Source organism: Microtus oregoni, unplaced genomic scaffold (assembly GCF_018167655.1).
Source record: "Microtus oregoni isolate MIOR12 unplaced genomic scaffold, Mior012 000134F_ref0000037, whole genome shotgun sequence".
In the NCBI taxonomy this organism is placed as follows: Eukaryota; Metazoa; Chordata; class Mammalia; order Rodentia; family Cricetidae; genus Microtus; species Microtus oregoni.
This window is the reverse complement of record NW_024544778.1, coordinates 1,325,090-1,352,637: the sequence shown is the minus strand read 5'-3', so window position 1 is coordinate 1,352,637 and position 27,548 is coordinate 1,325,090. Positions and strand designations below refer to the sequence as shown.

The 27,548-nt window shown below is 48.1% G+C and overlaps 1 protein-coding gene across 2 annotated transcripts; it reads left to right on the top strand.

Moving 5' to 3' along the window:
• Nucleotides 1-38: 38 nt before the first annotated feature.
• Nucleotides 39-27,267, top strand: LOC121444618 (2-oxoglutarate and iron-dependent oxygenase domain-containing protein 3). Of its 2 annotated transcripts, none has more exons than XM_041646495.1 (9): nucleotides 39-170; nucleotides 1,407-1,624; nucleotides 4,920-4,995; nucleotides 6,135-6,177; nucleotides 8,351-8,415; nucleotides 9,472-9,528; nucleotides 15,132-15,285; nucleotides 21,319-21,442; nucleotides 26,902-27,267. In XM_041646495.1, exons 1-9 carry the CDS (start codon nucleotides 97-99, stop codon nucleotides 27,036-27,038), a joined length of 948 nt encoding a protein of 315 aa, XP_041502429.1. In that variant the 5' UTR covers nucleotides 39-96; the 3' UTR covers nucleotides 27,039-27,267. The 2 variants fall into 2 exon arrangements, with proteins under 2 accessions (XP_041502429.1, XP_041502428.1); XM_041646494.1 differs by having other exon boundaries at nucleotides 6,120-6,177.
• The last annotated feature ends 281 nt before the right edge of the window (nucleotides 27,268-27,548 follow it).

The following is a 27,548-nucleotide window of genomic DNA, read 5'->3' as shown; positions in this document are numbered from 1 at the left end:
TCCCCGCACCGCGTCCGCCTCGCGCTCGCTGTCGCGGCTGTTGCCCCGGGTTTAGCGGCTCTCGTGTCCCTCCTGGCTCCGCGGCGGCCCGGCCCAATGGCGCCTCAGCGGAGGGGACCACCCAAAGTTCCCGAGGGAAGTAGTGCAGCCGAGCGCCGGCGCGCGAACAGGTAGAGAGGACGTCGGGAGGCCGCGTGCGATAGCGAGCGGGCCTGACTGGCGGCGTGTGGGCGTGGTTATTCCGGGGGCGGAGCCTGGCGGGAGGTGGGCGTGACAGGAGTGGGCGTGGTCATGGCAAGCCGGCGTGGTGTGGGATGGGTCCAGCCCTATTGCAGTGTGATCAGGCGGGCGTGACTTAGAGCGTGTGGTCTGGAGTATTCTGCTGCAAATATCCCACGGTGGGATGTCCGCGTGGCTGCCCACCAAGGAGTTCTGCAGACCCTGCCAACAGGGAGCTTCATCCTTGAAGTGGGTTTGAGTGAGCAGGTTTCTCTCACGAGTGGGTATTTCTGGGCCTTTATGACTCCCTTCTGCTGTGTGTCCCATCTCCCCACATGTTTGCCGGTTACCTCATCCCGGCCTTTCACACTTCACCTGCCCGAAACTGACCTTGTGGGCTTCTGACAAACCTATACCTGAATCCAAAGGATGGAGCCTTTGAGGACAGGGACCTAGCTCTCGACAACTCGGCGTGTATTTCAAGACCTATGGCCCGTCAGACCTTTCCTGAACAGCACTACGCATATATCCCAGTTATACACAGAGATCTGTAGAGACACAGACCACGCAGAACTGGGTCATAGGGGCATCAACTTATACATCATTTCTGATATTCTTTTGTGCTGTTTTTCTGGCCCCAGATTTATGATTCGAGTTAAGTGGATTCGATTCGTGCAAGTTGGTTCAAGTGTACATGTATTCTTGTAGAGACACGTGCTTGGGGTGGGGCAATCAAGCAGAGATGCAGGAGAGTAGAGATCGTGGCAATCCTCCAGATGGGAACTCTGTGGGCTGGGCAGGAAGTGTCCGTGGTCAACCCACGTTTTTTGTCCATTGAAGCACGTGCTCAGCCCTGTCTGATCAGAGGAGACAAGGCCGCATACTACCTGGGAAGCTCCTCTGAGGGGCGGAACCTCGGGTGAGGGGCGTGGTGAGGTCTGATGAGCACCCTGATCAGCTGGGTGGATTGTAGACCGAGGTGGATAGTCCTGTTTCCCACTACCTACTTCATAATCAGCCCATGGGTCCCTGCAATATCTCAAGATTGATAGGGGTCCATCCACTTTGATCAGAGGTCAGTGTAGGCCCAGCCCACGGCTGGTGGTATCCGGTGTGAACATCCTGTGGTTTTGATCGGCACGCTTACTGAGATAGCTGCATCCAATGGTTGTGTTTTCTGTTCTCAGCACCAAGAAGGAGCGGTTGCCTCAGGAGTCACAGAGGACATGGCTGAGGACTGTGGCCCTCGGAGTTGGCCTTGCTCTCATCACATTCCTGCTCTGGAGTAGTCTGGGGACCAATGATGATGTGGCTGAAGTCTTGGCCCGTTGTGGTGAGGTCCTAGAGGGCAGGTTCATTGAGGTTCCCTGCTCGGAGGACTATGATGGTCACCGAAGATTTGAAGGTATGTGCCACAGGTTTCTTAATAAAGAGTGACAGGTCGGGAAAAACAAGCTGGGTGGTGGTGTTGCACACCTTTAATCCCAGCACTTGATGGGCAGAGACAGGTGGATCTCTGTGAGTTCAAAGCCAGCCTTGTCCAGGACAGCCAGGAGAAACCTCAAAAAATCAAACCAAAAAAAAAGAAAAAAAAAAGAAAAGAAAAGAAAGAAAGAAAAGAAAAAAGAGTGTATGGTGGAGATGGCTCATGTTTAAGAAAACTTGAGGACCTGAGTTCAGTTCCTAGCACCTTTGACAGACAGCTCAACTACCTGTAACTCCACCTTCAGGAGATTCAGCCCTTCCTTCTTCTGCAGGTACCTGCAGTCACATACACACAGATATACACAAGGTCAAAGGGACAGAAATGAAATTCAACATCGCTTTTTGCTACAACTGGAATCGGTTGAAAAATGGTATATTTGGGCAGAGACGAATTTTCCCTTCCCAACACTGGGTTGGAGAGTAAAGAGGGTTCAGGGTCAGCCTCCGGTGCACTCTGGTGTAGACAGCATCTCAGCAAGCTTCTGTGCCCAGGGGCGGTGTGCAGAGAAGTAACAGGATTACCAGGGTGAGAAAGGGTCAGCAAGATGGCTTGGCAGTTAAAAGTACATAATACCAAGTCGTATGGCCGCAGTTCAATATCCTGAACCCACATGGTGGAAGAGAATCAAGAGTAAGGAGAACCAACTCTGACCTCTATATAATAAATGTAATAATAATAACTAATAACTTATAATAATAAATAAATGTAAAAAAGAGTTCCAGAAAGATGAGGATGACACGTGAGAGACCAAGGTGCTGGTAAGGAATGCCCAGAAAGTGTGATGGGAAGAATGTCATCCCAGGTCACAGGTCTGAAGCTCCACCTATGGCCCTGGTTGAGGCAGGAAGGAGCAGCCAGCTGGTTACAGAATGGAGCCCTGGGGCAATAGAGAAGGAACCACAGAGTCAGGGCCACAGAGCCCGGTGAGGACAGTCAGCACCCTGGGGAACACACACCTCTGGGCCTGATGGATCCCATGGGGTGCAGGCCTTCTTGGACTGCTGCTTTCCTGAATGCTTTGTACCCTCCAGATACATTGTAGCTTTTGGGTCTTGTAGGCAGACTCCCCCTACCCCCCCCCCCAGTTCCCAAATAACCCACATGAAGACTCAATATTAATTTTAAATACTTGGCCAATAGTTTAGGCTTGTTACTAGCTAACTCTTACAGCTTAAATCAACCCATTTCTATTATTCTGCATATTGCCATGTGACTTGTGGCTTTACCTATCCTCCAACTTGTTTTGGAGCATCTCCTGGCAACTCCTCTGGCTCCGCCCCTTTTCTTCCCAGTGTCCTTGGTATGGTTTTCCTGTCTGACCTTATCCTTTTTAGGTATTGGCTAGTCGGCTTCTTTATTGAACAAATAACAGTGCAATTTACAGTGTATGGAAGGATTGTTCTGCAGCAGGACCTGGCTCTAAACAAGCCATAAGAATGGTATAGTTGTCTGTTTTTTTCTCTTTGCTCTTTGGGGGCCCACCACCCATCTCCCAAATAAATACATGGAGACTTGTTCTTACTTATGAATGCCTGGCCTTAACTTGGCTTATTTCTAGTTAGCTTTTCTTAACTTAAACAATTCTCTTCTACATTATGCCCCTGGGCTTTTACCTTTCTCTATTTTATATACCTTGCTTTCTTCTTACTCTGTGGCTGGCTGTGTGCTAGATGACTGACCCCTGGCGGCGTCCTCTCCTTCTCCTTTTCCTGCTCTCTGCTCTTCCTTTCTTCTCTTACTTATTTTCTCTGCCTGCCAGCCCCGCCTATCCTTCTGCCTAGCTATTGACCATTCAGCTCTTTATTAGAACAATCAGGTGTTTTAGACAGGCAAAGTAGCACAGCTTTACAGAGTTAAGCAAATGCAACATAAAAGAATGGAACACATCTTTGCATCCTTAAATAAATATTCCAACCGGGCGGTGGTGGCGCACTCCTGTAATCCCAGCACTTGGGAGGCAGAGACAGGCAGATCTCTGTGAGTTCGAGGCCAGCCTGGTCTACCAAGGGAGTTCCAGGACAGGCTCCAAAGCTACAGAGAAACCCTGTCTCGAAAAACCAAAAAAAAAAATAAAAAAATAAAAAAATAAATATTCCACAGCATAAACAAATGTAGCACATTTTAAACTGATATTCCACAATAGAATGGTTTATTTTTTACTCAAAGTAATGTTTTGGACTTGAATGAAGAAAAGAACCTATGTTCTTCCACTAGGGGGCACTGTTGTGATGCACAAGAATTCAGCACACAGTGGCATGGGAGACGGCCCGGGAGTGCTCTGTGGACTGGGTGGTCAAGGAGAAAGGGTGCATGACTTTCTCCTTCAGCAGTCAGTAAAATAAGCATGCTTCTGTTGTGTTGGATGCTCTGTCCTAGGACTTTTTCATTCAAACATCTTAATTTATAACACACACACGCATGCATGCGGGCACACACACACACAATAAATGGCAGCTTCCCATCCAGAGTTAGCATATCTTGCAGTAGGACCCCATGAGTTTACAGTCCCATCTCATCAGTAAGAACATTACACAGTTCACTCCATCCTGTCCATCTCCCCACGGCCGCGAGCCCCATCACACTCTCCCCGTCTCAGCTGCTTCTGACTTCCTTCCTCTCAGTGTCTGCATGACCCCGAGGTGGAAGGAGATACAGAGATGAGCGTGGTAGGCGGGTGCTGTGGTCCTGGAGAAGCATAGTGACCAGAATGACAGGTTCAGCTTGGGCTGTGCCAGAACTTTCCAGGGGGTATTTAAGAGTGCTCAAACCAGCAAGCAAGATAAGGAATGTTGCCAAACTGTTAGTGGGCTAGTATAGGCCTGTAATCTCAGAACTCAGGGGGCTGAGGCAGCATGAACTACATAGTGAGACCATGTTTCTAACAAGACAAAGAAAACAGAGATGTCAGTGCAATGTTTGGAGGTTTCCTTGTTTTCCCAGGTTTGGGGGCAGCGACTGGTGTTTAGGATCAGCCTATCAGTGTGGGTCTGTGAGAAACCCAGGACACCTACCAGGAGGGAGATGTGAGCTCTAAGACTGTGCACAGGGCACAGTTCTGGTGAAAAGTTACCACTGTTTTTCTGAAGTTGACTTTTAACTAGGTGTATTAGCCAAACTTGCCCCCTAGTCACAGTGGAGGGTCTTGCCAGCTCAGCCGTCATCTTGGGGCAGCGGCTTTGGTAGTCAGCATTTCTTCTTAATTCTCATCCTCCAGGCTGCACCCCCAGGAAGTGTGGCAGAGGTGTCACTGACATGGTAATCACCAGGGAGGAGGCGGAGCAGATTCGCAGGTACTCACGCATCTCTGCACTTTGTCCAGGGCATACATGGGTATAGCAGAAAGTGGGGAGTGAGCCCGGGCAGCAACAGAGTCGAGAGTCTCATGGTTCTGTGGATCATCCTCGAGGGTTTTGGGGGTCAAAGGGCAGGTTTCCTATTTCCTCCTTCCTTGGAGGAAATGCTGTGGCATTTGCAATGTTTCTGCTGATTGAGCCTCCCCTCCACGGAGCTTACTCTTCTGTGAAAACACGGCCTCCTCCAGCCTCAGCTGACAACCACTGGATAGCATTTCATCCCTCTGTGGTTCATGAATGCTATCTCAGAAGCAGCTGGTGCTGGAGTTTTCCTTGTGGGGGTTTTAAAAACAAGATCTTATGGGGGGCTGGAGAGATGGCTCAGAGGGTAAGAGCACTGGCTGCTCTTCCAGAGGTCCTGAGTTCAATTCCCAGAAACCACATGGTAGCTCACAACCATCTGTAATGAGATCTGGTGCCCTCCTCTGGCGTGTGGGCATACAAGGAGGCAGAATGTTGTATACATAATAAATAAATAAAAATTAAAAAAAAAAAAGAAGAAAGATTAGGTTTTCTGACCAGCTGTCAGATTCAACATGCGACCCTTCATTTGGACCTTGAGTCCCTTTCTCCTCCATCCTCATTCCTCATGCTGGTCCTGCTACGATGCCCAGCAAGGAGCCTGTCCTCTCTTTCCTTCTCCCCACCCTCATCCTGTATCTCTGTCATACTTGAGGATTACAGTGTTTTACTGAGAGCCGAGTGCTCCTGGGTGGCCTTGTCAAAGATGCTCTTCAGGAGGGTTGGCCTCTCTGGGCTGGCGTGGTTCTTTTACAGTCTGAGCTGTGACTACCAAATCTCCATTGACCTGGGAGCTGTCAGGTCACAGATAAACTAAGCAGCACCTTCTATGGTGAGGAATTAGGCCAGTGGTTTTTAAGCAGGCTGTGTGTCAGTAGCGAGAGGATGATGTATCCTCAGCTTAGAAAGTTACAGTTTCGAGTTTGTTTGTGTCATAAATGTTAAACATGCAGAGCCTATAAACAAGGCACTATTATACTGATTGATGTTTTGCCTAGATACTTTATGGACAATGCTGTCAACTAAATTCTGATTTAAAGTTTTATCCCCCACAGAATAGCAGAGAAGGGACTCTCCCTAGGTGGATCAGATGGAGGGGTGAGTTGCCATGATTCCTGTTCCCATTTTTTTTTTTTGATACATTTTAAGTTTTCTCTCCTTGGAAGGGAAGGAAAAAGTATTGGCTGCACAGGGTCCCCTCTGTTCCCCACCTCAGACATGAGCTGATCTGTCCATGGTGTTTCTCAGATAGTGGTTGGGGTTCCTTCTGCCTGGTGGGCATAAAATATATCCCTCTGGGAAGAGTATGTGTTAAGTCACACATGGCCATCTCTTCAGGCTGTCATAGGCTGCCTGGCTTCAGCACTGGCACTTTAGACACTCTGGGTAGGGACAGGGAGGATGGGGGAGGGGTGGGAAAAGGGGAGGTCAGAAGCCTGGTGGCCAGGTGGCTGCTGGGAAAGGCCAAGCCTCCATGATGCTTAGACGGGTCTCCTGCAGCAGACCAGCGGAGGCCTGCCGTCCTTTTCACAACAGGAGATCACACAGTGAACAGGTTGGTGTGCCCACGGGGAACCTGGGATGTAATTTGGAAATGGGGGTTTTGGAGCTGTAATTGAGGGAAAGTCCCTCTCAGGGGCCTCAAGACCAAGGACAAGGTGTCTATATAAGAGACAGCCAAAGAAAGGAGGAAGCCTACATGTGGGTGCGTGGAGGTGGGAAGCGGGCTGATGTGGCCATAAACCAAAGAAGGCCAGGGGCCACAGATGCTTTAGGACAAGGAAGGACCATGCCCTAGAGCTTAGGCCACAAACCAAGGAGTGCCTCCGACCCATCTTGATTCTAGACTTCTGGCCTCAGAGGTGGGAGAATGAACTGGGCTAGCCGCACGTCTGTAAATGTTGGTACAGCCATAGGAATGAACTGGGCTAGCTGCACGTCTGTAAATGTTGGTACAGCCATAGGAATGAACTGGGCTAGCCGCACGTCTGTAAATGTTGGTACAGCCATAGGAATGAACTGGGCTAGCCGCACGTCTGTAAATGGTCAGCTGGGTGGTGGCCACTGGGACCTTGGTGGTGGTGTGGATTCTCACTTGGTCTCTACTTGGTGTGAGGAAATAGCTGAGGGTGAGTTCCTTTCCCTGTGAATCTTGACAACTGCTTTGTGCTGCAGTCTGTAATCGGCCCAAAGCAAGTCTGCAGAGACCCTGCCTTTGGGAAGGTTGGCTGTCAGACTTTGCTCCAATTTCAAAGTATTTCTGTGATTGCTGGACTTCACCCATGGCTCTTTCTTTAGAGTTCTGGAAGTAGAATCCCTTTTATGTTGTTCAGTTTGGTTCAGGGAGATATTTGCTAAAAGACTGTCAGAGTTACCTTTCTCCTACTCCTTCAGCATTCCCTGATACCGTTAAGTTCAGTAAATACTGAGTAAGCCCACATTGTGTCCACACCTTAGCTAAGTAATTGTGAGAGTAAGGGAAGGGGCCTGGTGTCTGTTACTACTGCATGCATGGGGTAAAATAGTCCATGCTTTCCTCCTGGGATGTAGGAAAAGACTCAAAGGTGGGCGGTCAGGGTCAGAAAACATTTTAGCAGGTCCTTAAAAGTTAGCGATGTGTAGTTCCATATAACATGTTTTACTGGGAGCCCCCAGAACATGTCCACATGCATGTAGCCAGCGTGTACAGAAAAATCCAAGGCATCACGGATAGACCAGCAGGTTTGACACATCCTTGCGGAGCGACAGCCTCAGTGCTGAGCTGGGCTAAACAGCATGAGTTACGCTAAAGGAAAGAAGCCTATCACAGGGTCTGTTTGCCATTCCTCCATCTCAACAGGACACGGCTAGACTCCTACAGAAAGTGGAGCCTCAGGTGTCCGGGATGGGCTGGCAGAGAGCAGAGAGGAATCACAGATGGGCGTAGTTGGTGTCCATGCAGAAGTGCACATGTGTGCAGAAACTAGTCACACTGCCCACTTCACACGTGGACAGACCTAGTGGAGGGAAGGAAAGCAGTAGTCAATGCTGGGACTCACCGTGAGCATTCCCAGATGTGTCTAGGAAGTGTGTCCGGGGACTGTTTCTGAAAGTGTTAGGGGACAATGTGGTTTCCCTTTTGGACAGCAGAGAGAGACACCTTTGTCCAGGCAGACAGTGCACAAGGCAAGGTTTTTAAGAAGCCAGAGGTAGGGTGGTAACGGGGCTCCACTTTGGCTGTTAAAGTGACCATCACTTGTTTTACACACACACACACACACGTCTTTTTCAGGCATCTATCCTGGACTTGCACTCTGGGGCCCTGTCTGTTGGGAAACATTTTGTGAACCTGTACAGGTGAGAGGCTGGAGGAAGTGCCAGAAGTAGGGAGCAGGTGGGCGCTTGGTGGCTGCATGGGTCTCAGGAAGCCACGAGTTCTTCAAGGGCTAGGAGAGTTCTTGGCCTCATTGTCACCATTCCCTTCCTTTCTTCCTTTCTGCCGACTTCCCTTCCTCCCTCAATTTTCCTTTCTTCCTCTCCATCCTTCTCACTTTCTGTCCCCTTCCTTCTCCGTAACACCGTGGTTACTGTAGAAAGAGAATAACTCCCATGCTGTGATAGCCCGATCCTTCCTCTCCATCCTTGCTCTCTCTCCATCCTTCCTCTCCTTCTCCATAACACGGTAGTTACTGTAGAAAGAGAGTAACTCTCATGCTGTGATAGCCCGATCCTTCCTCTCCATCTTTCCTCTCCATCCTTCCTCTCCGTCCTTCCTCTCCTTCTTTCCTCTCCGTCCTTGCTCTCCATCCTTGCTCTCCATCCTTCCTCTCCGTCCTTGCTCTCCTTCCTTCCTCTCCTTCCTTCTTCTCCTTCCTTCCTCTCCGTCCTTCCTCTCCGTCCTTCATCTCCTTCCTTCCTCTCCGTCCTTCATCTCCTTCCTTCCTCTCCGTCCTTCATCTCCTTCCTTCCTCTCCGTCCTTCCTCTCCGTCCTTCCTCTCCTTCCTTCCTCTCCGTCCTTCCTCTCCTTCCTTCCTCTCCATCCTTCCTCTCCTTCCTTCCTCTCCGTCCTTCCTCTCCTTCCTTCCTCTCCGTCCTTCCTCTCCATCCTTCCTTTCCATCCTTCCTCTCCATCCTTCTCCATAACACGGTGGTTACTGTAGAAAGGGAGTAACTCTTGTGCTGTGACAGCCCTGCTTTTGGAGACTTGCTGATTAGCTATGAAAGTCTGATTGAAGGAAACAAGAAAACTGGGTGTGGTAGTTTATTCCTGACATCTGAAGCAGGAGGGTTACCCCAAGTTGAAGATCAGCCTGAGCTACAGAGTGAGACCCTGGGTTTTTGTTTGTTTGTTTGTTTTTAAGGCATGCTTTAGTAACATGCTATATCTGCTAATGTTATTTATTATTTCACAGATACTTTGGGGATAAAGTACAAAATATCTTCTCTGAGGAGGACTTCCAGTTATATAGGTAAGGAAGATGAAGTGTGAGAAGGGATGAGTGGGCCCAGAGATGCAAAGTGAGCTGTAACACGATCAATAAAAACCCAGAGGCAGAAATTGGGGTTCAACCTGAAGGACAGAAAAACAAAACAGCCAGCCACTGGCTCTTACCTCTGCCTCAGTCTGAAATGGCGATCCTGCCTCCAGGAATCTCAGAATGAGACTGTGTGAGAGCTGTCTCCTCCTGTTTTATATTCCTCTCTAGGGAGGGATTAAAGGCATGTACTACTACCGCCATGTTTCTGTGGCAAACTAGTGTGGCTACTGGTATTAAAGGTGTGTGTCACCACTGCCTGGTCTGTAAGACAGACCAGTGGGGCTGTTTTACTCTCTGATCTTCAGGCAAGCTTTATTTATTAAAATACAAATGAAATATCACTCCAGTGGGCTGAGATTGGCTCTCTGATGTCCCGTCACATCAGGCCAGGGCAATGGCTCCTGTGTGAGGGATCGAGACCTGTGGATGTAGACCAAGCTCAGCTTGTCTCTGGGTAGATGGGCAGCTCACTAATACTTTCTAAGCCTTCTTGGTCCTATAGCAGACACGTCTTGCTGTTGGTCTCAGCCCAGCACCTGCCACATGATTCTTGCTCTGTCCTCAACCAGAGGCGACAGTTCGTGATTCGGGCAAGGCTGGAGATTAAAGAACACAAGAGACGTGGGTCATTCGTGAAGACAGAATGCAGAATGCCATTTATCCAAGCTTAGAGAAAGCCTTCTATACCTAACTGCTGTACAGTGAAAATGCCCCAGGCAGGTGGGAAATTACCAGCTCAAGACAGAGCAAACAACTCCCCTGTAGCTAACCACCAGGGTGGGCAGAGCGAGCACAGGAACAAACACGATGGTTTTTCCAGAAACTGCAAGCTGTCCTCAGTATGAACCCTGGGAGGAGGGGTAGACCTGTCGGCCCTACAGGTCCCTCTTTTTATAAATCACATGACTAGGCCTGTCATGGGTGGCATTGGATGTCAGGCAACACCCCTTACCCGTCTTGGGAAAGCATCCAGGTCAAAACACATTTCCTGTCTTAGGTTGGGGCAGCCCCCCAAAGACCTTTCCCGTCATTGGCTCACTAGTCACCCTCCATCATGTTCAGCCAGATTTACACTGAAGGATCCTCCGGGGCAATAGCAAGAGTATTTGCCGAGTGGAGAAATTGACCTGAGCTTGCCTCTGGCTCTGGTGCCGTAAAAACATGAAGATGATGAAGGCTCCCAGCCACATAAGCACGCCCAGGAGGCTGTGCCTGCTCAATCCTTACTGAGTCTGCCCACAAGTTGGAGCCCCTTAAGTAAGGTCTCAGCGCTGGTGGGGGGAACCCTGGTATTATTAACTAGAATAATCTCATGAGCCAATTTGTGCATAAGGTTAAGAAATTGTGCACTCCAGGGTCCGTGAATAGCAGCATTAAGCATTTTCCCTGTGTCTGTTAAGTTTGTAATGAAATGAAGGGGAACAGGATAGCATGTGAGCTTCCCAGAGTGTTCCTTTGTGAATATGGCTATTAATATCGTTTTGAGCGTCCAAGGCCCTTGCGACCTGCCCCGATAAGGTGTCCACCGTGCTAGCCGTAGCCGCTGTGACAGCCACAGCAATGGCCGCCACTAAGGCTGCTGTAACGCTGAAACCTCTTCTTGCTCGATGCAGGATGAGCCGATCATCGTGGATCCCCGGCGCTCAGACCACCCCAGCAACTCCTCAGTTGACAAACCTCAGGACAGCTTAAACTTCCAGAAATATTAGCAGGATGATCAAACAACAAAAAAGAAAGGGGCCTGACACAAACCCCCGCGCGGAAAGGACAATGTTTTGCTAAGTAGGGTTTCCTGAGACCTACCACGGAGGCACTGGTGGCATCAGGACCAAAATCAGCAATGGGAGCATTGCTGAGTGCGAGGCAACCGCTTACAGCAATGGAACTGAAATCGTTAGGCAGGCTCCTGAGGTTTTTAATTTTCTGAAACACAGGACTCCAGTTAGAATCCAAATCCCCGTGATGTTGTTTTGGGTGGTATCCAAAGGCACAGCAGGTTTACCTGGGCTGAAACTGATAGATAAGACAGGGCCACACAGGGCTACCCAGTTCCACTGGCATCAGAAACGGGGGATTCTTTGCCAGTGCCCATCTGATTCCCTGGGCGTAAGGTTGAGTTCCACAAAGGGTTCCATTAAAGCCGCAGTGAAGGGGGCATGAGTCCCATGGGCCATAACTGCTTCCTGTAGTTGCTTAATGTCCTTAAAGGCCAGAGGGTTATGCTGCCTGATCCGCTGTCCTTGCCGATCAATAATCCCCATGACAGGATAAATTTGCCCCTCTCTACTTAGATTATTTAGTGTATCTTGGATTTCTCGGATTTCCACCTCTAAGTCAGTAGGGGTAGCAGCAATGGAGGTAGCAGCAGAAGGATTTGAAGTGTCAAGGAATGGATTCTGCTGTGGGGGTCTCATGGAGACATCTCTGTCTGCTTCCTTCCTTCTTCTTCCAACCTCTTTTTTAACAGTACAATCTCCCTTTCTAAAGTCTCTTCTTCCTCTTCTGTATCCCTTTTAGTACTTTTAACTTCCCCCTCCTCAAAGCTCTTAATTGAGTTCACAGATTCTTCACCCTGAATCTCCTCAAAGGTTTTGGCCAAATTCTCTAATTGCTCTTTCACTTTGACATCATCACTGAGAAGAGCATCTCTGACTAGGCACCATAGTGAAATGTTGCTGTAGGGGATTCTTCTGGCCCTCGCTCTTTAGCTTTTTGAAGATCAGCCTTTACCTGCTCCCAATCAGGAATATTAAAGTCCCTAGCTTGTGGAAACCAGGGACTAAACTATAAAACTGTCTTAACGAACTCTTGTGGTGACTTAGTTTTAATAGCAGTTCCTTGCTTCGTTAAAAGAACTTCAATTGGTCAGTCAATACTTGAACAAAATTACCAGCACCCATCTTCAATTAACCCTCACCATCAATATCTCACCTGCTGGCCAGCCTTCCGAGGGCCATCTCTCTGGGGTTCCTACTTCCCCATCTCGCTGTGGGCCTCCGCCTGTAGCGCCTGCACTATGGGACAGTTCACGAGTCGGGCAAGGGGCTGGAGATTAAAGAACACAAGAGACATGGGTCATTCGTGAAGACAGAATGCAGAATGCCACTTATTCAAGCTTAGAGAAAGCCTTATATACCTAACTGCTGCACAGTGGAAATCCCCTAGGCAGGTGGGAAATTACCAGCTCAAGCAGAGTAAACAACTCCCCTGTAGCTAACCACCAGGGTGGGCAGAGCGAGCACAGGAGCAAACAAGATGTTTTTCCAGAAACTGCAAGCTGTCCTCAGTATGAACCCTGGGAGGAGGGGTAGACCTGTGGGCCTTACACCTATCTAGGGAATTTTTTTAAATTAAATCTTTGGAAGGTTATTAAAGTGTGTATTACAGGGGACTGGAGAGTTGACTTAGCGATTAAGAGAACTGGTTGCTCTTCCAGAGGTCCCTGTAGGTGGACTTTTCTTTCCTGTCTGCCAGTTCCCAAATAACTGACATGGAGACTCAATATTAATTATAAATGCTTGGCTGGTAGCTCAGGCTTATTACTCACTTGCTCTTACAACTTAAATCAACTCATTTCTATTAATCTATGTATTGCCACGTAGCTTGAGGCTTTACCTGTCCTTCAGCATATCTTGCTCCCTCTGTGTCCCCTGATGAGACTCCTCTGACTCTGCCCTGCTTCTTCCTAGAATTCTTCTAGTCTGGCTCTCCTGCCCAATCTCTCCTCCCCAGCTGCAGGCCAGTCAGATCTTTATTACTCAATAAGAATAATACACATTTACAGTGTACAAAGATTGTTTCACAGCAGGATCCAGTTTCAATTCTCAGAATCCATATGACAACTCACAACTGTCTGTAACTCTAGTTCCAGAGGATTCGACACCCTCACACAGATATACATGCAGGCAAAAACACTGGTACACATGAGATAAAAATAAATAAAATTATTTTTAAAAGAATGTCTTACAGCATAGGAAATAGTTCAGGGAGATTATATACACGTTCTATTTAGTTAGTCCTGTTACTAATGTTTCCTAACTGCAGCATGACATCATTCACCAAAAAGGGCACTGGTACCGCACTCTGACCTTGTTCAGAATTCCAGGTTTTACCCATAACCATGTATGAGTGTGTGTGTGTTGAATTTTATCGCCTACTCGGTTGTGTTGAATCAGCACATGTGTTGAACACTGCACATGCCGTCAGAGCACCAAGCTTCTGCTGCCCTTTGTAGCCCTCTGCTCACCCATCTCTGATGATCAATATCATCTCATCACCAGCCATGTTGCCTGGAAGCATTACCCCAGGGAAACAGTTCCTGAACAAAGCTTAGGTTCTGGTCCAGAGAGCAGGTGAGGGCCTGGACTAACTCTGCACACCTGGCAGTGGCAACAGCAAGTTGTCACTTAATTCACAATACATGTATCCTTCTTTTGTTTGTTTGTTTTTGTCTTTGGAGACAGGGTTTCTCTGTGGCTTTGGAGCCTGTTCTGGAACTAGCTCTTGTAGACCAGGCTGGTGTCGAACTCACAGAGATCCGCCTGCCTCTGCCTCCCGAGTGCTGGGATTAAAGGTGTACGCCACCACCACCGGCCGTGTATAATTCTTTAAGTCTACTGTTGCAGGTGGAATGGAGCCATCAGGAGCTTTGCAGCGACTTTCAAGGGTTGCGCCCTGCGCATAGCTCCACTCTGTGATACTCTCAAGACTTGGGCCACAGCCCATGACTGTGTCCAGCTGGCCAGGTGTGCTCCTAGCCCTCACTGGTTTATTTTGTTCTTTGTTTATTCCAAGTGTGCACACACTGACTTAAATGGGAAGTGTCTGTGATTCGTTGACATTGTAAGTTCCACAGTTTAGAAGACACACAAAATATGGGGCACGCCTTTACCCCAGCACTCGGGGCAGCAGCAGGCAGATCTCTGGGTTTGAGGCCAGCCTGGTCTACAGAGTGAGTTCCAGGATGGCCAGGTCTGCACAGTGAAACTCTGTCTCAAAAATCCAAAAACAAAACAGAAACAACCACCACAAAACCAACCCCTTCAAAACAACAACAACTACAAAAATACCTAATGTGACAGGAAAACAAAGTTGAGTAATATGTTCTCCTTGATCATCGTGGACACAGACCTTCTTACCACAGAGAGCAGGGAGAGCACTTTCTATGCCATACATAGAACCTGGACAACTGTGAACTCCTAGACAGCCAGCACAGTGGGACAGGAAACTGTGTTTCTGGGTGACAATCACGGTGACTACCGCCACAGCAAGCATGAAGGTCTTTGCCAGGCACATGAATGCCCCATCCAGACGTTGCTACCTGTAGATAATATACAAGAGAATTAAAAGTGGAAAACACTAAATATTGATTTTATCCGAAGGTCTGCTATATTCTTGTTTGGTTGAGGAGTTAAGCGAAGATTTGCAATTGGGAGGAAAAGTGAAAAGAATATCCCAATCGGTTCCACTCTATAAAACATTTAAAACGGTAAGACTTCCGGAAGTATCAGACTGATCCGTTGTGTCCTGTGCAGGGACGTGCGGCAGAAGGTCCAGCTCACCATTGCCAAAGCTTTCGGCATCCGTGCGTCCTCCTTGTTTCTGACGAAGCCCACATTCTTCTCCCGGATAAATAGCACAGAGGCCCAGACAGCTCACGATGAGTATTGGCATGCCCACGTGGACAAGGTAAGCATTTGGGAAGCGGATTCCTTCTCTTATCTGTGACTAGAATTCTAGGCACTGCTCTGCAATATTGATGTGCACTATTTCAGACCTCTCCTTCCGGGCTTCTAGGGTGCAGTCTAAGTTAGGTGGGTGTCGAGGGCTGGGACAGCTGGTGTGGCTGCCGGGGAGCAACATGGGCCTTGCTGTGTCCTTGTTCTATACGTGTCGGCAAATTCATGTACAACCTTTCTGATTGGATCGTGTGAGCAGAGGCCCCCTTTTGTTACTGCTCTGGCCCAGGTCTCTATACCCCCACAGGACGTCTTCCTTCCATCCCAGTTTTTTTTTTTCCTTTTTTTCCTCCCTTTGTCCCTCACTGGCCTGCCCATCATTGAGGGCCTGCTGCTCACTCCTGAACATTCCCATCCCTGTTAGGAGATGACCATTGTTATGGTGACTGATGGGCACAGAAGCCGCACAGAGAGCAGGCTTTAGACTTGCTCAGGAGGTATTGGCCTTTTGTTCTTCCCTAGGCTCCTGTTCTCACAGTGCCAACAGGGCTGATCAATCACTTGATTCTGTCCTTAAACTCAGGACGCAGGCAGTGGGGAATTGAGGATGGCGTGGGAGGGTGGTGGTGACTCAGTGCTTGCGGCTGGCCCTTGGGATCTCATTCTTCTTCTCTCCTACTCCAGATTTGCTAATTGAATCATTCAGCAGGCTGGAAAGTGTTCTAATGTGATTGAAATTCTGTGCACATCACACATCACATCTTTGTGGCCCATAACTTTATTAACTAGATGTTGATTTGTGAGTGTTCTCTCTGACATCACTTGAAAACAGCTTTGAATGTGGCAGACGCTTGCCTGCAATACAGGACACTGAACACTTCTTGTAGCATCTGCCGTCTGCAGTGTGTTCTGAGGCTCCTCCAAGTAGCTACTCAGAAATGGCTGTCATACCTGGCTTAGGTCTCTGAGGAAACTCTGGAGCTCTGTCTCAGTGCCTTGTGTAGGCCCAGCAGCAATGGTCAGAGCCCAGAGCTTTCTAAGACCCCATCCTTTCTCCCCAAATCACATCTACATGAGGGGCCCACTGGTGTGCCTCTTGCAGGAGCTTGGACATACTTACTATTTCATGAAATATGGACTGGGGGGCCCTTGAGTGAGTATAGCTTCCAGGCACCAGTATAGAGCTGACAAAGTGAGGAGACTTCTGATCCTGCAGTGAAGTCTGTCCTTTAGAGCTTAGCTGCTAGAGTAATACCTCTTCTGGTGTGTTCTTCCAGCCTGGGCATAGCTGTGACTACTGTGCTCCTGTTTATGTCTGTCCAACACGCCATCTCTACCTGTGACCCTCTCTGTCCAACACGCCGTCTCTACCTGTGACCCTCTCTGTCCAACACGCCGTCTCTACCTGTGACCCTCTCTGTCCAACACGCCGTCTCTACCTGTGACCCTCTCTGTCCAACACGACCTTCTCTACCTGTGACCCTCTCTGTCCAACACGACCTTCTCTACCTGTGACCCTCTCTGATACAGTTGCAACTTTCCCATCTGCAGTTTGTTCATCCAGTTCCTGAACCAACCATAACCAGCCTAAGAAAACCTGTATACAATCTTTTTCTCCTCTTTTTGTTTTGTTTTTGTTTTGAGACAGGGTTTCTTTGTGTAACAGTTCTAACTGTCCTGAAACTTACCAGACTGGCTTCAAACTCACAGAGATCAGCCTGTCTCTGCCTCCTGAGTGCTGGGATTAAAGACATGTGCCACCACCGCTCAGCTTCTCTCTCTCTCTCTCTCTCTCTCTCTCTCTCTCTTCATGGCCCATTGGTTAGCTTAGAACTCACTCTATAGACCATGCTGGCCTTGAACCCACAGAGATTTTCCTGCCTCTGCCCCCCAAGTGCTGGAATTAAAGACCTGCATCGCCACACCTGGCCAACTTTTTCTTATTTTTCTTATTTTATTTTTTGGTGCTTGGATGGAGTCCAGGACCTAAAGCATTCTAGGAAAGCTCTGTCCCAACGAGCTATATCCCTGTCTCTCAATGATGTTTCTCTATGTGCATTTTTTTTGTTTTTGTGGGGTTTTGTTGTTGTTATTGTTGTTTATGTGTATGAGTGTTTTGCTTCCATGTGTGTATGTGTATCACATACATGCCTGATGCCCATGAAGGTCAGGAAAGGGCATTAGATCCCCTGGAATGGGAGTTACAGATGGTTATGGCTTCAGATCCCCTGGGGGTATTATTACTCGAAGCTGTAGGTTGCCCAGTGTGAGTGCCGCTAGAAGCCAGACTCAGGTCCTAGCAAGAGCAGCAGGCACACTCACTTACCCCTGAGCGCCTCTCGGACCCTCTATGTGCAGTTTTCAAAGTTTGGAAAGCTTTAAAATGGTTTTCCTGGTGCTTGGTTACTGCTCGTGGTAGAGTGTGAGCTTAGTTATTGCATTTGGAGAGTTTGTGGCCATTATTTCTTTAGGTAGGTTTTTCTGCACTAACCTTTCTTTTCTTTTCATGGGACGTGGTGAGAGAATCCCAGAACTTTAGGCATGTCCCCAAGGCTCCACTTCCCTAGTTCTCTGCCCTCCAGGTGTACTCTAATCCTCTGCCCTAGGCCTACACAAACCACCTGTTCCCATCAGATGAGATCCAATGCACTGTGGCTTTCAGACTGAAGAATTCTGCTTGTTTTGAGATTGTGTCTTTGTGTAGTTCAGGCTAGCCTTAAACTTGCTTCTCAATGGTGCTTCCTCCACCTCTGGAGTGAAATCGCAGGCTAGCACCAGCATGCCTGGCTCCCCTCAGTTTCTGCTGGGCTGTGAAGTTTCTGTCTCTGCCTGGTGGATTGTGGTTACTGCACTGTCTTAAAGTCTTCCAAGATCCCCGTGGCCCATGACTAAGTTCTGTCTGTCTGGGAACCAGAGCAGCATCTGAGGCTTGTGTTTCTAATTAGATGTTTGCTTTGGTCAGCTTGGTACACAGTGGGTTCCAGGACAGTCAGAGCCACATAGCGAGACACTGTACTGGGGGAAAATGCTTCAGTGGAACAGAACGGGTTGGAAATTTGAGTGACTGCCACAGCGTTCTGCTGTGCACCATGGTCACATGACTTCTAGTCGGTGTGCCTCGTTTTAAGTTTGGCTGTTTGAATAGCAATGTAGCCTACAAGGTTCAAAAGTGTAAAGAATATAATGTAGCCAATGTATCAAAAGTGTAAAGAATATAAGAAGACAAGAATATTGGACAAATCAACACAACAGCCATGGCCAATTATCTTCTTTTATTGTTGTTGTTGTTTTATGTTGCTGTTTGTTTTTCAAGACGGTTTCTCTGTGTAGTCTGGAACTTGCTTTGTGGACCAATTCTCTGACCTTGAACTCAGAGGTTCACCTACCTTTACTTCCTGAGGGCTGAGATGAAAGGAGTGGGCTACCACCACCTGACATCTCCAAATACTTTTATATAAAAAAAAATGCATGAAATACCCTGTTTTGTCATTTCTAGGAATCATATTTTTTTAAAGGCTTTTTCTTTTCTGTTAAGCAATTGATGGCAAACTTGATCTCGAAGTTACTGGTCCCATCCACAGAACCCTGCCAGCCACAGTTCTACACCTGTAGTGCTGTCTTTCCTTAAAATGTAATTTAATTTATTATTACTGGGCTTGGCTTACCATGGTGAACGTGCAGAATTCAGAAGAAAACTTTGTAGAGTTGGTTTGTAACTGGAGACTGCTCTTTTGTTTCTCGGCCTCTCAGACCCAAAAGAGTCACACAGACACTGTACACAATTACAATACTGTTGGGCCAATGACTCAGACATATTTCTAGCTAGCTCTTACATCTTGAATTAACCCATTTATATTAATCTGTGAATTGCCATGAGGCTGTGGCTTACCAGATAAGGTTCTGGTGTCTGTCTCCTTCAGCAGCTACATTGTGTCTCTCTGACTCCGCCTACTCTCTCTCTGTAGCTCTTCCAGTCTGGCTATATCCTGCCCTACTATAGGCAGAAGCAGCTTCTTTATTAACCAATGATAATAAAACATATTCAAAGCATGCAGAGGGGAATCCTATATCATTGGCTCTTTCCTTTTACCCTTATACAGTTCCAGGGATTGAATTCAGACTTCACCCACTGGGTCATCCTATCCTTTTTGTTGTTTCTAATGAAACTAGATATTCAGATTCTGAAACATCCTTTAAATAATGTTTTGAAATATTTATTATCATTATTGTGTGTCCATGTGTGTGTACATGTACATGACATATGTGTGTGGACATATGCGTGGAGGTCAGAGGACAACTTTGTGAGGTTAATTTTCTTCCACGTTTTCATGGGCTCAGGGGGTGGAGCCCAAGCCCCAGGCTTGCCCTGAAGCTCTGCTACCCATTGAGCCATCTCACTGGCCCAGAAGTGTCTATTAACCACTGTGCTTTCCGGCCCCCTTCTTACTAGCAGCAGCCACTTGTGGGTTAATATTCGCATTTTCATCTGTTATATTTAAAAGTAAGAAATATTCTCCTTATAACTGTTGTCACGTTTTATTCAGTGGCATAGCAAATGTTATCATTCCCCTTCTCCCCAAACCCTCCTTTCTGTGTGTTTTATTTTGTTTTGTTTGAGGCAGCGTCTCATGTAATACAGGCTGGCTTCAGACTCAAATGCAATTGAGGATGACTTTGAACTCTTGATCCTTCCTCCTCTACCTCCCAAGAGCCGTGATTACAGGCATGGATCACCGTGCTCAGCTTACTCCGTGCTTCCCATTAAATAAATTTCCATTTTATGTTTTTGCTGTAGCAGGGTTTTCCATGCTCATGTCACTTTGATGTAAAACAAATTTTCTGATACATTATTAAGTATTGGTTCTGCTGAAGGTTTTCTATATCCAGTTGCTCTGTTCTAGGGTATCTCCAGAGCAAAACCCGGGTAAGAACTGGGGTGGGACTCTTGTAGGGGTGTATGCAGGAGCAGTAGGGCAGGAGGAAGTGACCAGTTGTACTAAACCATCACAGGAATTCCGGGGGTACACAACTGGCTCCAGATGGGTCTCTGTCCAGTGGTGCAGTAGAACTGTATGGAACAGAAGGGAAGTTCTTCCTGCCCACAGCACTGGTCCTGCGAGGGTCTTGGGTACAAGCCTCCGTATTCTGGGGGTGGTGTCACCTTCTTCTATGGAGAAAGCTGCAGGCCTCAGGAAATTCATCAACTCACCATATTTGAATTGGAACCTAGCACTAATGAGTGATGGGAAAGGCTCCTCTCTGCCCACGATCCTGCTCAGTCAGCATTACCATCTCCTCCTCAAGACTCGCATCACTCACCAAGTCCCCAGGGTGATGTTATGTACTCTGCGTGTTCCAGGAATGTCTGGATCATAGAAGAGCATGGGCAAACTTGCTCCTGCACCCAGTGGAGCATGCTACTCACGCATTAACAATTGTCTGAGTCTCTCGGAAGGTTTCCCAAGATGCCACATTTTCAAAGAGAAGGTAGACCGGTGGGTGCCAGGGACCAGGTTGGGAATTAAGGGTCAGTGTGACAGATGTCCAGTATGGGAAGATAGGCCAGGAGAGAAGGTAGGGATGGCCACACAGCAGGGTGAGCATGTTATCTTAATTTACATAAAATTTGGGACGGCTCCACAGTTGATCACAATTGACATGTTTTTTTCTAGACAGTACACTTCACATTGCTATGCTCAGGGTAGGAGTCAGTTTGCACCAACTTCTGTTTTGTGCTCCCCACCCCTTCATGCAGCTTTGCGGGAACATAACTGGGCTGGAGCCTCATTTCTGGGGCTGGAGAGACAGCCCAAAGGTGAAGAGCGCTTGCTGATCCTGTAGAGGGGGTCCATATTGCATGACTCACAACGGCTCATAACTTGATCTCCAAGGGAATCTGATACTCTCTCTTGGCTTCCTTGGACACCTTAACACACATGGCATACACAGACACATACACATAAATAATAATACAATTTTTTAAGAAGAGCCCCATTCCCCCATAAGAATCGAGAAGTCTGACCTATTCTGCTTCACCCTGCAGGTGACCTATGGCTCTTTTGACTACACCTCACTGCTCTACCTATCGGATTATTCAGAGGACTTCGGCGGAGGGCGCTTTGTGTTCATGGAGGAAGGGTCCAACAAGACGGTGGAGCCCAGAGCTGGTAGGACACAGGCTGGTGGGTTGTCCTAGGGTATGGGATACAGGTCTGTAGCTCAGCTTTAGAACATTTGTAGATGTTCATAAGCACACACACATACACACACGCATACACATACACACATATACACATACACACGCATACACATACACACACATACACACGCGCATACACATGCACACACATTTACACACACATATACATGTACACATACACATATATATATACACATGCATATACATACACGCGCACACACATACACACACATATATACACACACGCACACACACATATACACACGCATACACACACACGCACACACACATACACACACACATATACACACACACATACACATACACGCATACACATACACACACACACATACACATACACGCATACACACACACACACACACACACCACACACATTATGGGTGAGCTGGGCTTCATTCCAGGCAATACTACATTTGTAGAACACCTACTCTACATCTTTTGGGTTTGGCCCTGGGTTTGTCCAAGTCTACATGCCAGTCATAACACCGAGAGGCCAGCTTTATTACTCAGCTGTCCAGCGTCACTGTGTGTGACTGGCAGGGCTGGGCTCCTAGGGGATCACACTGGTGTGATTGGCAGGGCTGGGCTCCTAGGGGATCACACTGGTGTGATTGGCAGGGCTGGGCTCCTAGGGGATCACGCTGATGTGACTGGCAGGGCTGGGCTCCTAGGGGATCACACTGGTGGGTAGGATCTCCTCAGACTCTGTTGCATTCTCGATACCTTTTTTTTTTCTTACTATTTTTTAAGACAGGGTTTCTCTATGTAACAGTCCTGGCTGTTTCAGAACTCACTTTGTAGACCAAGCTGGCTTTGAACTCACAGAGATCTGCCTGCCTCTGCCTCCTGACTGCTCAATACCTCTTTTGAAGGGACCTAACAATTTAAGATTAGGCGATGCTGGCTGAGGAGCATCACAGTGGTGAGTGGTTATGCATGAGGCCCTGTAATCCCTAGCTCTTCAAAATAAAGATAGGAAAACAAGAAAGAGTAAATGCAGTGTTAGACATGGTGTCCTACATACCATTGTGGGGCCTGCCTCAGAGCTCATCTCCCTGGTGGCCTGAAGACCCAGAGTCCCCAGCACCATGCATGCTACATGGTTCTCCCCAGGGAGCAGACAATGTCCCTGGAGAGCCTGAGTCCAGGTGCTAGTGGGGAGGTAGGAACTGAACCTAGGTCTGAGTAGGATGTAGAAACGGAGTCCAGGGCTGGGTGGTGGAAGTGCATGCCTTTAATCCCAGCACTTGGGAGGCAGGCAGATCTCTGAGTTCGAGGCCAGCCTGGTCTACAGAGCTAGTTCCAGGACAGGCTCCAAAGCTACAGAGAAACCTTGTCTCGAAAAACCAAAAAAAAGTTGTGTTTATGTGTGTGTGAGTGTGGGTTTGTGCACATGAATGCAGTGCCTGTAGAGGCCAGAAGAGGGCATCAGATTCTCTGAATAGAGTAACAGGCAGTTGTAAGCTGCCTGACCTTCGTGCTGGGTACTGAACTTGGGTTCTCTGCTCTCTGCAAGAATAATTTATGCTCTTAACGGATGTGCCATCTCTCCAGCCTTTGAAACTGGCTTTTAAACCAAAAAGCAGAATGGGAAATTAAAGGTCACTGTTTTCCCTTTTGGTTGGCACTGAGCATGGGGCAGGCCATGTCTACATCCTAGAGGCAGCTGGGGCTCAGGGATTCACGCAGTGTGGTGTGAGCCTCTATTGATGGCCTGAGGACAGAATGGCTACACCAGGCCAGGCCCCAGACTGAGTGAAGGGTGTGTTCAGGAGACAGTGCTGCTCTTCAGATGGTACAGGAGTCTGCACCACGGAGACTGAACAGGATGGGTATGGCATTGCCATGGTCACCCTGCAGATTGGAGCTGAAGAGACTGGCATGAGAGCCTCATGGAGCTTGATAGCTGTGAGGACAGGTACTGTATGTTGCTATGAAGAGACACCGTGTCCTAGTCACTGTATGTTGCTATAAAGAGACACCATGACCACAGCAGCTCTTATAAAGGAAATTATTTAACTGGGGCTCACTTACAGTTTCAACAAGTAGTCCATTGTCATCACGGCAGGGAACGTGGTGGCATACAGGCAGACACGGTGCTGGAGAAGTTGCTGAGAGTTCTACATCTGGATCCTCAGGCAGCAGGAAGAGAGAGCACTGGGCCTGGCTTGGGCTCTTGAAATCTCAGAGCCCACCCCCAGTGACACACTTCCTCCAACAAGTCCACACCTACTCCCAAAAGGCCACACCCACTCCCAAAAGGCCACATCTCCTAATCCTTTCAAACAGTGCCTCTTCCTGGTGACCAGGCATTCGAATCTATGAGCCCATACTCATTGAAACCACCACAAGACATCACTTTACCATTTAGGTCTCCTGAAGGGGAACAGGGAGGGACCTGTTTTGAGACCCCCCGGGTCCTGTCTAGGGCTGTCTGGTGGTCAGGACCCAGCCTGTTCCCTAGATGGGTGTAAAGGCTGACGGACTGTGCCAACCTCTGGTTTCACTGACTAGGGTAAGTACGGCATTAGGCACACTGCCAGCATCACTCCTGTGAGTGTACACCCAGCACTGCCTCTTAGAAGCCTTGTCAAAACATAAACTATAGAAAGAACAAATATCTAGTTTCATAATGAGCTTCCTAGAGTCATGACAATGGCCATCCCTGGGTGCATTGTTCCTTTCCTTGTATCTGCTTTGGCCTCGGCTCAGCCTGGCACTCAGAACTATTAAAGCCATTCACACACGCCCGAAGCTCATTATGAGACTCATTATGAGTTATAACTCTTCAAGGGAAGAGTCCTGGGGAGCCAGGCAAGGTTCCTGCCAGTCACCTCAAATCCCAGCTCTGGCCGCCCATGAGACACACACTTGGGGCCTTCTGACCAGGGACTCACTGAGCCTTAGTGACCAGGGTTTTATTGCATGTTAGTAAGAAGAGCATAGCTGATGTCCCCAACCCATGGAACTCTCTAGCCTGCCCCGGGCCCTACTGTAAATCATGCAGCTGCCTAGACTGTGGTGGGGCCCCCAGCCCAGGTCAGCAAAGACTGCCATCAGTCCTTTCTCTGAAATAGGTAAGGTGTGGTCAGTCAAGCATTAATTTGTCCCCACCCTGTGCTGCAACCCCAGGTCACCCTTTAGGGGTCCCAAGCACTCTGAACTGAAAGCCAGCAAAGCTCTGGTCACCTGTCGCTCAGGGACTATGAGGACATGGGGAGACATTCGGGATTGGTCACCTGTCACTCAGGGACTATGAGGACATGAGGAGACATTGGGGATTGGTCACCTGTCACTCAGGGACTATGAGGACATGAGGAGACATTTGGGATTGGTCACCTGTCACTCAGGGACTATGAGGACATGAAGAGACATTCGGGATTGGTCACCTGTCACTCAGGGACTATGAGGACATGAGGAGACATTCGGGATTGGTCACCTGTCACTCAGGGACTATGAGGACATGAGGAGACATTCGGGATACTTTATGATTTGGTTTTTCAGTCGCCATGTTCAGTCCTGCTTTAAGGAAGTAGGTGGCCATCAGGCAGTCTTCCTAGGGATAGTGGGTGTCATGCAATCCCATTCTGAGAACTGGGGTATCCCTATTCATCATCGTGCTGGTTGTTCTTGTCAGTCTGTCCTTGTCTCTGCTCTGGGGCTGACGTTTTGATTCCACTGTAAGGGTCCTACCCTTTGTGACTCCGAGGCCCCTCAGACTTAGCTGTCATTTCAGAGACATGGACTGTTGAGCTGTCAGAGTTCATTAAAATTAAATGAAGCCTGAAGCCTGCACTGCCTGTATCAGCATTACCACCTTCATCTGGGGTGTCTTGAGAGTCTGCCAGCAGTGAGGAAGGTCAGGTGACACTGAGTAGTGTGCCCTCACAAAGCAGTGAGCTGCAGTCTGCAGCTGTGGAGATAATCTGTTCGCTGTGCGGGGTTGGATCCTGCAAGCTGAGCCTCTTTATATCCGCTGGCTGTCCCCAAGTCACCTGTCAGTTAGGGGACAGGAGTCAAGCCTGTGGAAGGGCGATGCTGTGGCCGTGTGCCTGCAGCCATGCACTCCCCATGCACCGTCTCCCTGGCTCACACCTTTCTCTGTCTCGCTGTCTCTCTCTTCTTCCCACCCCGTCTGTTTTTTGTTTTGTTTTGAGATGGTCTCATGAGGTAGGTCTTGAACTCTTGACCCTCTGCCATTATTACCAGTGGCTGGGATTACAGCTGTGTGCCGCACACCTGGCTTTGTTTCCTCATCTCTTGAAGGAAATCAAAGCCAAAGTTCTCAAGCAGTCCAACTTACTGTTTTTTTTTCTAGTGTTCATAGTTTAATGCCTAAGAAATATTTGCCACCCTAAGATTATAGGATTTTTTTCTGTGTTTATTTGTAGAGACTTCATGGCTTTTATATTAAAGCTCTGATCCATGCTGAAATAATATTGGTGTATGGTGTGAGGTAGGGGCCAGTGTTCACTTGTTGTATATGGGTTTCCAGCGGTTTCAACATCATTTGTTGAAGAGACATCTTACCCATCAAGTGACCCTTGAAGCTTTTGTCACAGATCCAAAGACCACATCCATATGCTGCTGGCTGTGGGTGCTGTGTTCTGTCCACCGAGCAAAACGACCCTCTGTGACTGACACAGAGTCTCAACCACTGTAGCTTTCTAATCTGGAAAACAGGTGGCATTAGCCCTTAGTCTTCATTTTAAAAGTTTTTTTTGCTGTCAATTTTTTTTGGCTTCATTTCTAAATGAATTTTAGAGTCTACTTGCTAATTTCTGCAGAAATTTTGTTCTGAGTTACATTGAATCTGTGGAGTAATTAAAGCCAATACCAAGATGCTTTGCTGACCCACTTCCACCTATAAGTTTTCCTGTAACTTCTGTGTTTTCATTTCCATATATTTTACTCAGCTATATGATAAACCAACACCATAGTGTCTTATTAAGTTATCCTCCCCCTCCCCCTTAAATGATTTATTCCCTTTCTTGGGAATTAGCAGTAGGGTTTCCTTCCACACCACACCACCTGCTCACTCCTTCCAGTATTTTCCACCCTTTTCTGGATCCTGTTTTCTGGCTGGGAGCATCTCCCTTCAACCTGTGTCGTGGAGGCTGTAGTAATGTTCCTGAGAGTGTTCTAATTTTCTTTATCCCCCTCAGTGGTGCTGAGGATGAGCCCAGGTCCTCATGGATGCAGAACAGACACTGTACCTGGCGCCTCTCATTATTTTTTAAACTTTATTTTCCCTGGATGTTAAATTCTGAGCTGATATGGCTGCTGCTTTAGTTCTCTATGTCCTTCGGCTTTTGTAACAGCAGTTGAGGGTCGGGGCGTCACCACCTTGTCCGGTGCTGTTGTGTTCATCCTGCAAGTGGTCACCCCTCTTTCCTCTCCCTCCAGGCCGAGTCTCCTTCTTTACCTCAGGCTCTGAGAACCTGCACCGGGTGGAGAAGGTCCTCTGGGGCACCCGCTATGCCATCACCATTGCTTTCACCTGCAACCCTGACCACGGCATCGAGGATCCAGTGCTCACGTGACGAGCTGCGTTGGGTCCCGAGGACCGTGTCTAGAAGCCTGTCTGTGCAACCCTGGTGCTGGGACACAGCCCCGTCAATGAAGGCACTCCTCAGCCAGGTTGAGTGCCTGCCTGCTCACCTCCCATTTCAGCCCATTGCTGCTGCACAGAGTGCCTTATGAGTTAGCCTGAGTTTTGATTTGTTGATGTGTTAATCTTCTCATCTGTGAGTAAATCAAGGAAGGAGCCTCTCACCTGATAGCTCTGAGTGTGTGGGTCGCTCACCATGGCTTGCAGGCCTCACTCCTCAGGAGGGGTTCCCACGTAGGGAAGAAACACCTACCTGTGTGTGGAGCTGGACATCTTGCCCTAGCCCACATAGCCCACGGAAGGTAGTCAGTTCTGGGAAAGACTAGACAAAAAGGAGGAGACATAGGAACAGAAATGGTGACACTTGGGAGAAGGCTCCAGCAGTTGGTGTCTCTGGGAACTGGAGAAGTTTCTTGGCTGAAGGATAATTCTGTGCATTTGA

Bases quoted from the DNA above. Each gene is read 5' to 3' on its own strand.
- LOC121444618 (XM_041646494.1), top strand. From the start codon at position 97: ATGGCGCCTCAGCGGAGGGGACCACCCAAAGTTCCCGAGGGAAGTAGT. The intron at 8,416-9,471 runs GTGAGAGGCTGG...ATTATTTCACAG, and splicing joins CATTTTGTGAACCTGTACAG to ATACTTTGGGGATAAAGTAC. The intron at 21,443-26,901 runs GTAGGACACAGG...CTCTCCCTCCAG, and splicing joins GACGGTGGAGCCCAGAGCTG to GCCGAGTCTCCTTCTTTACC.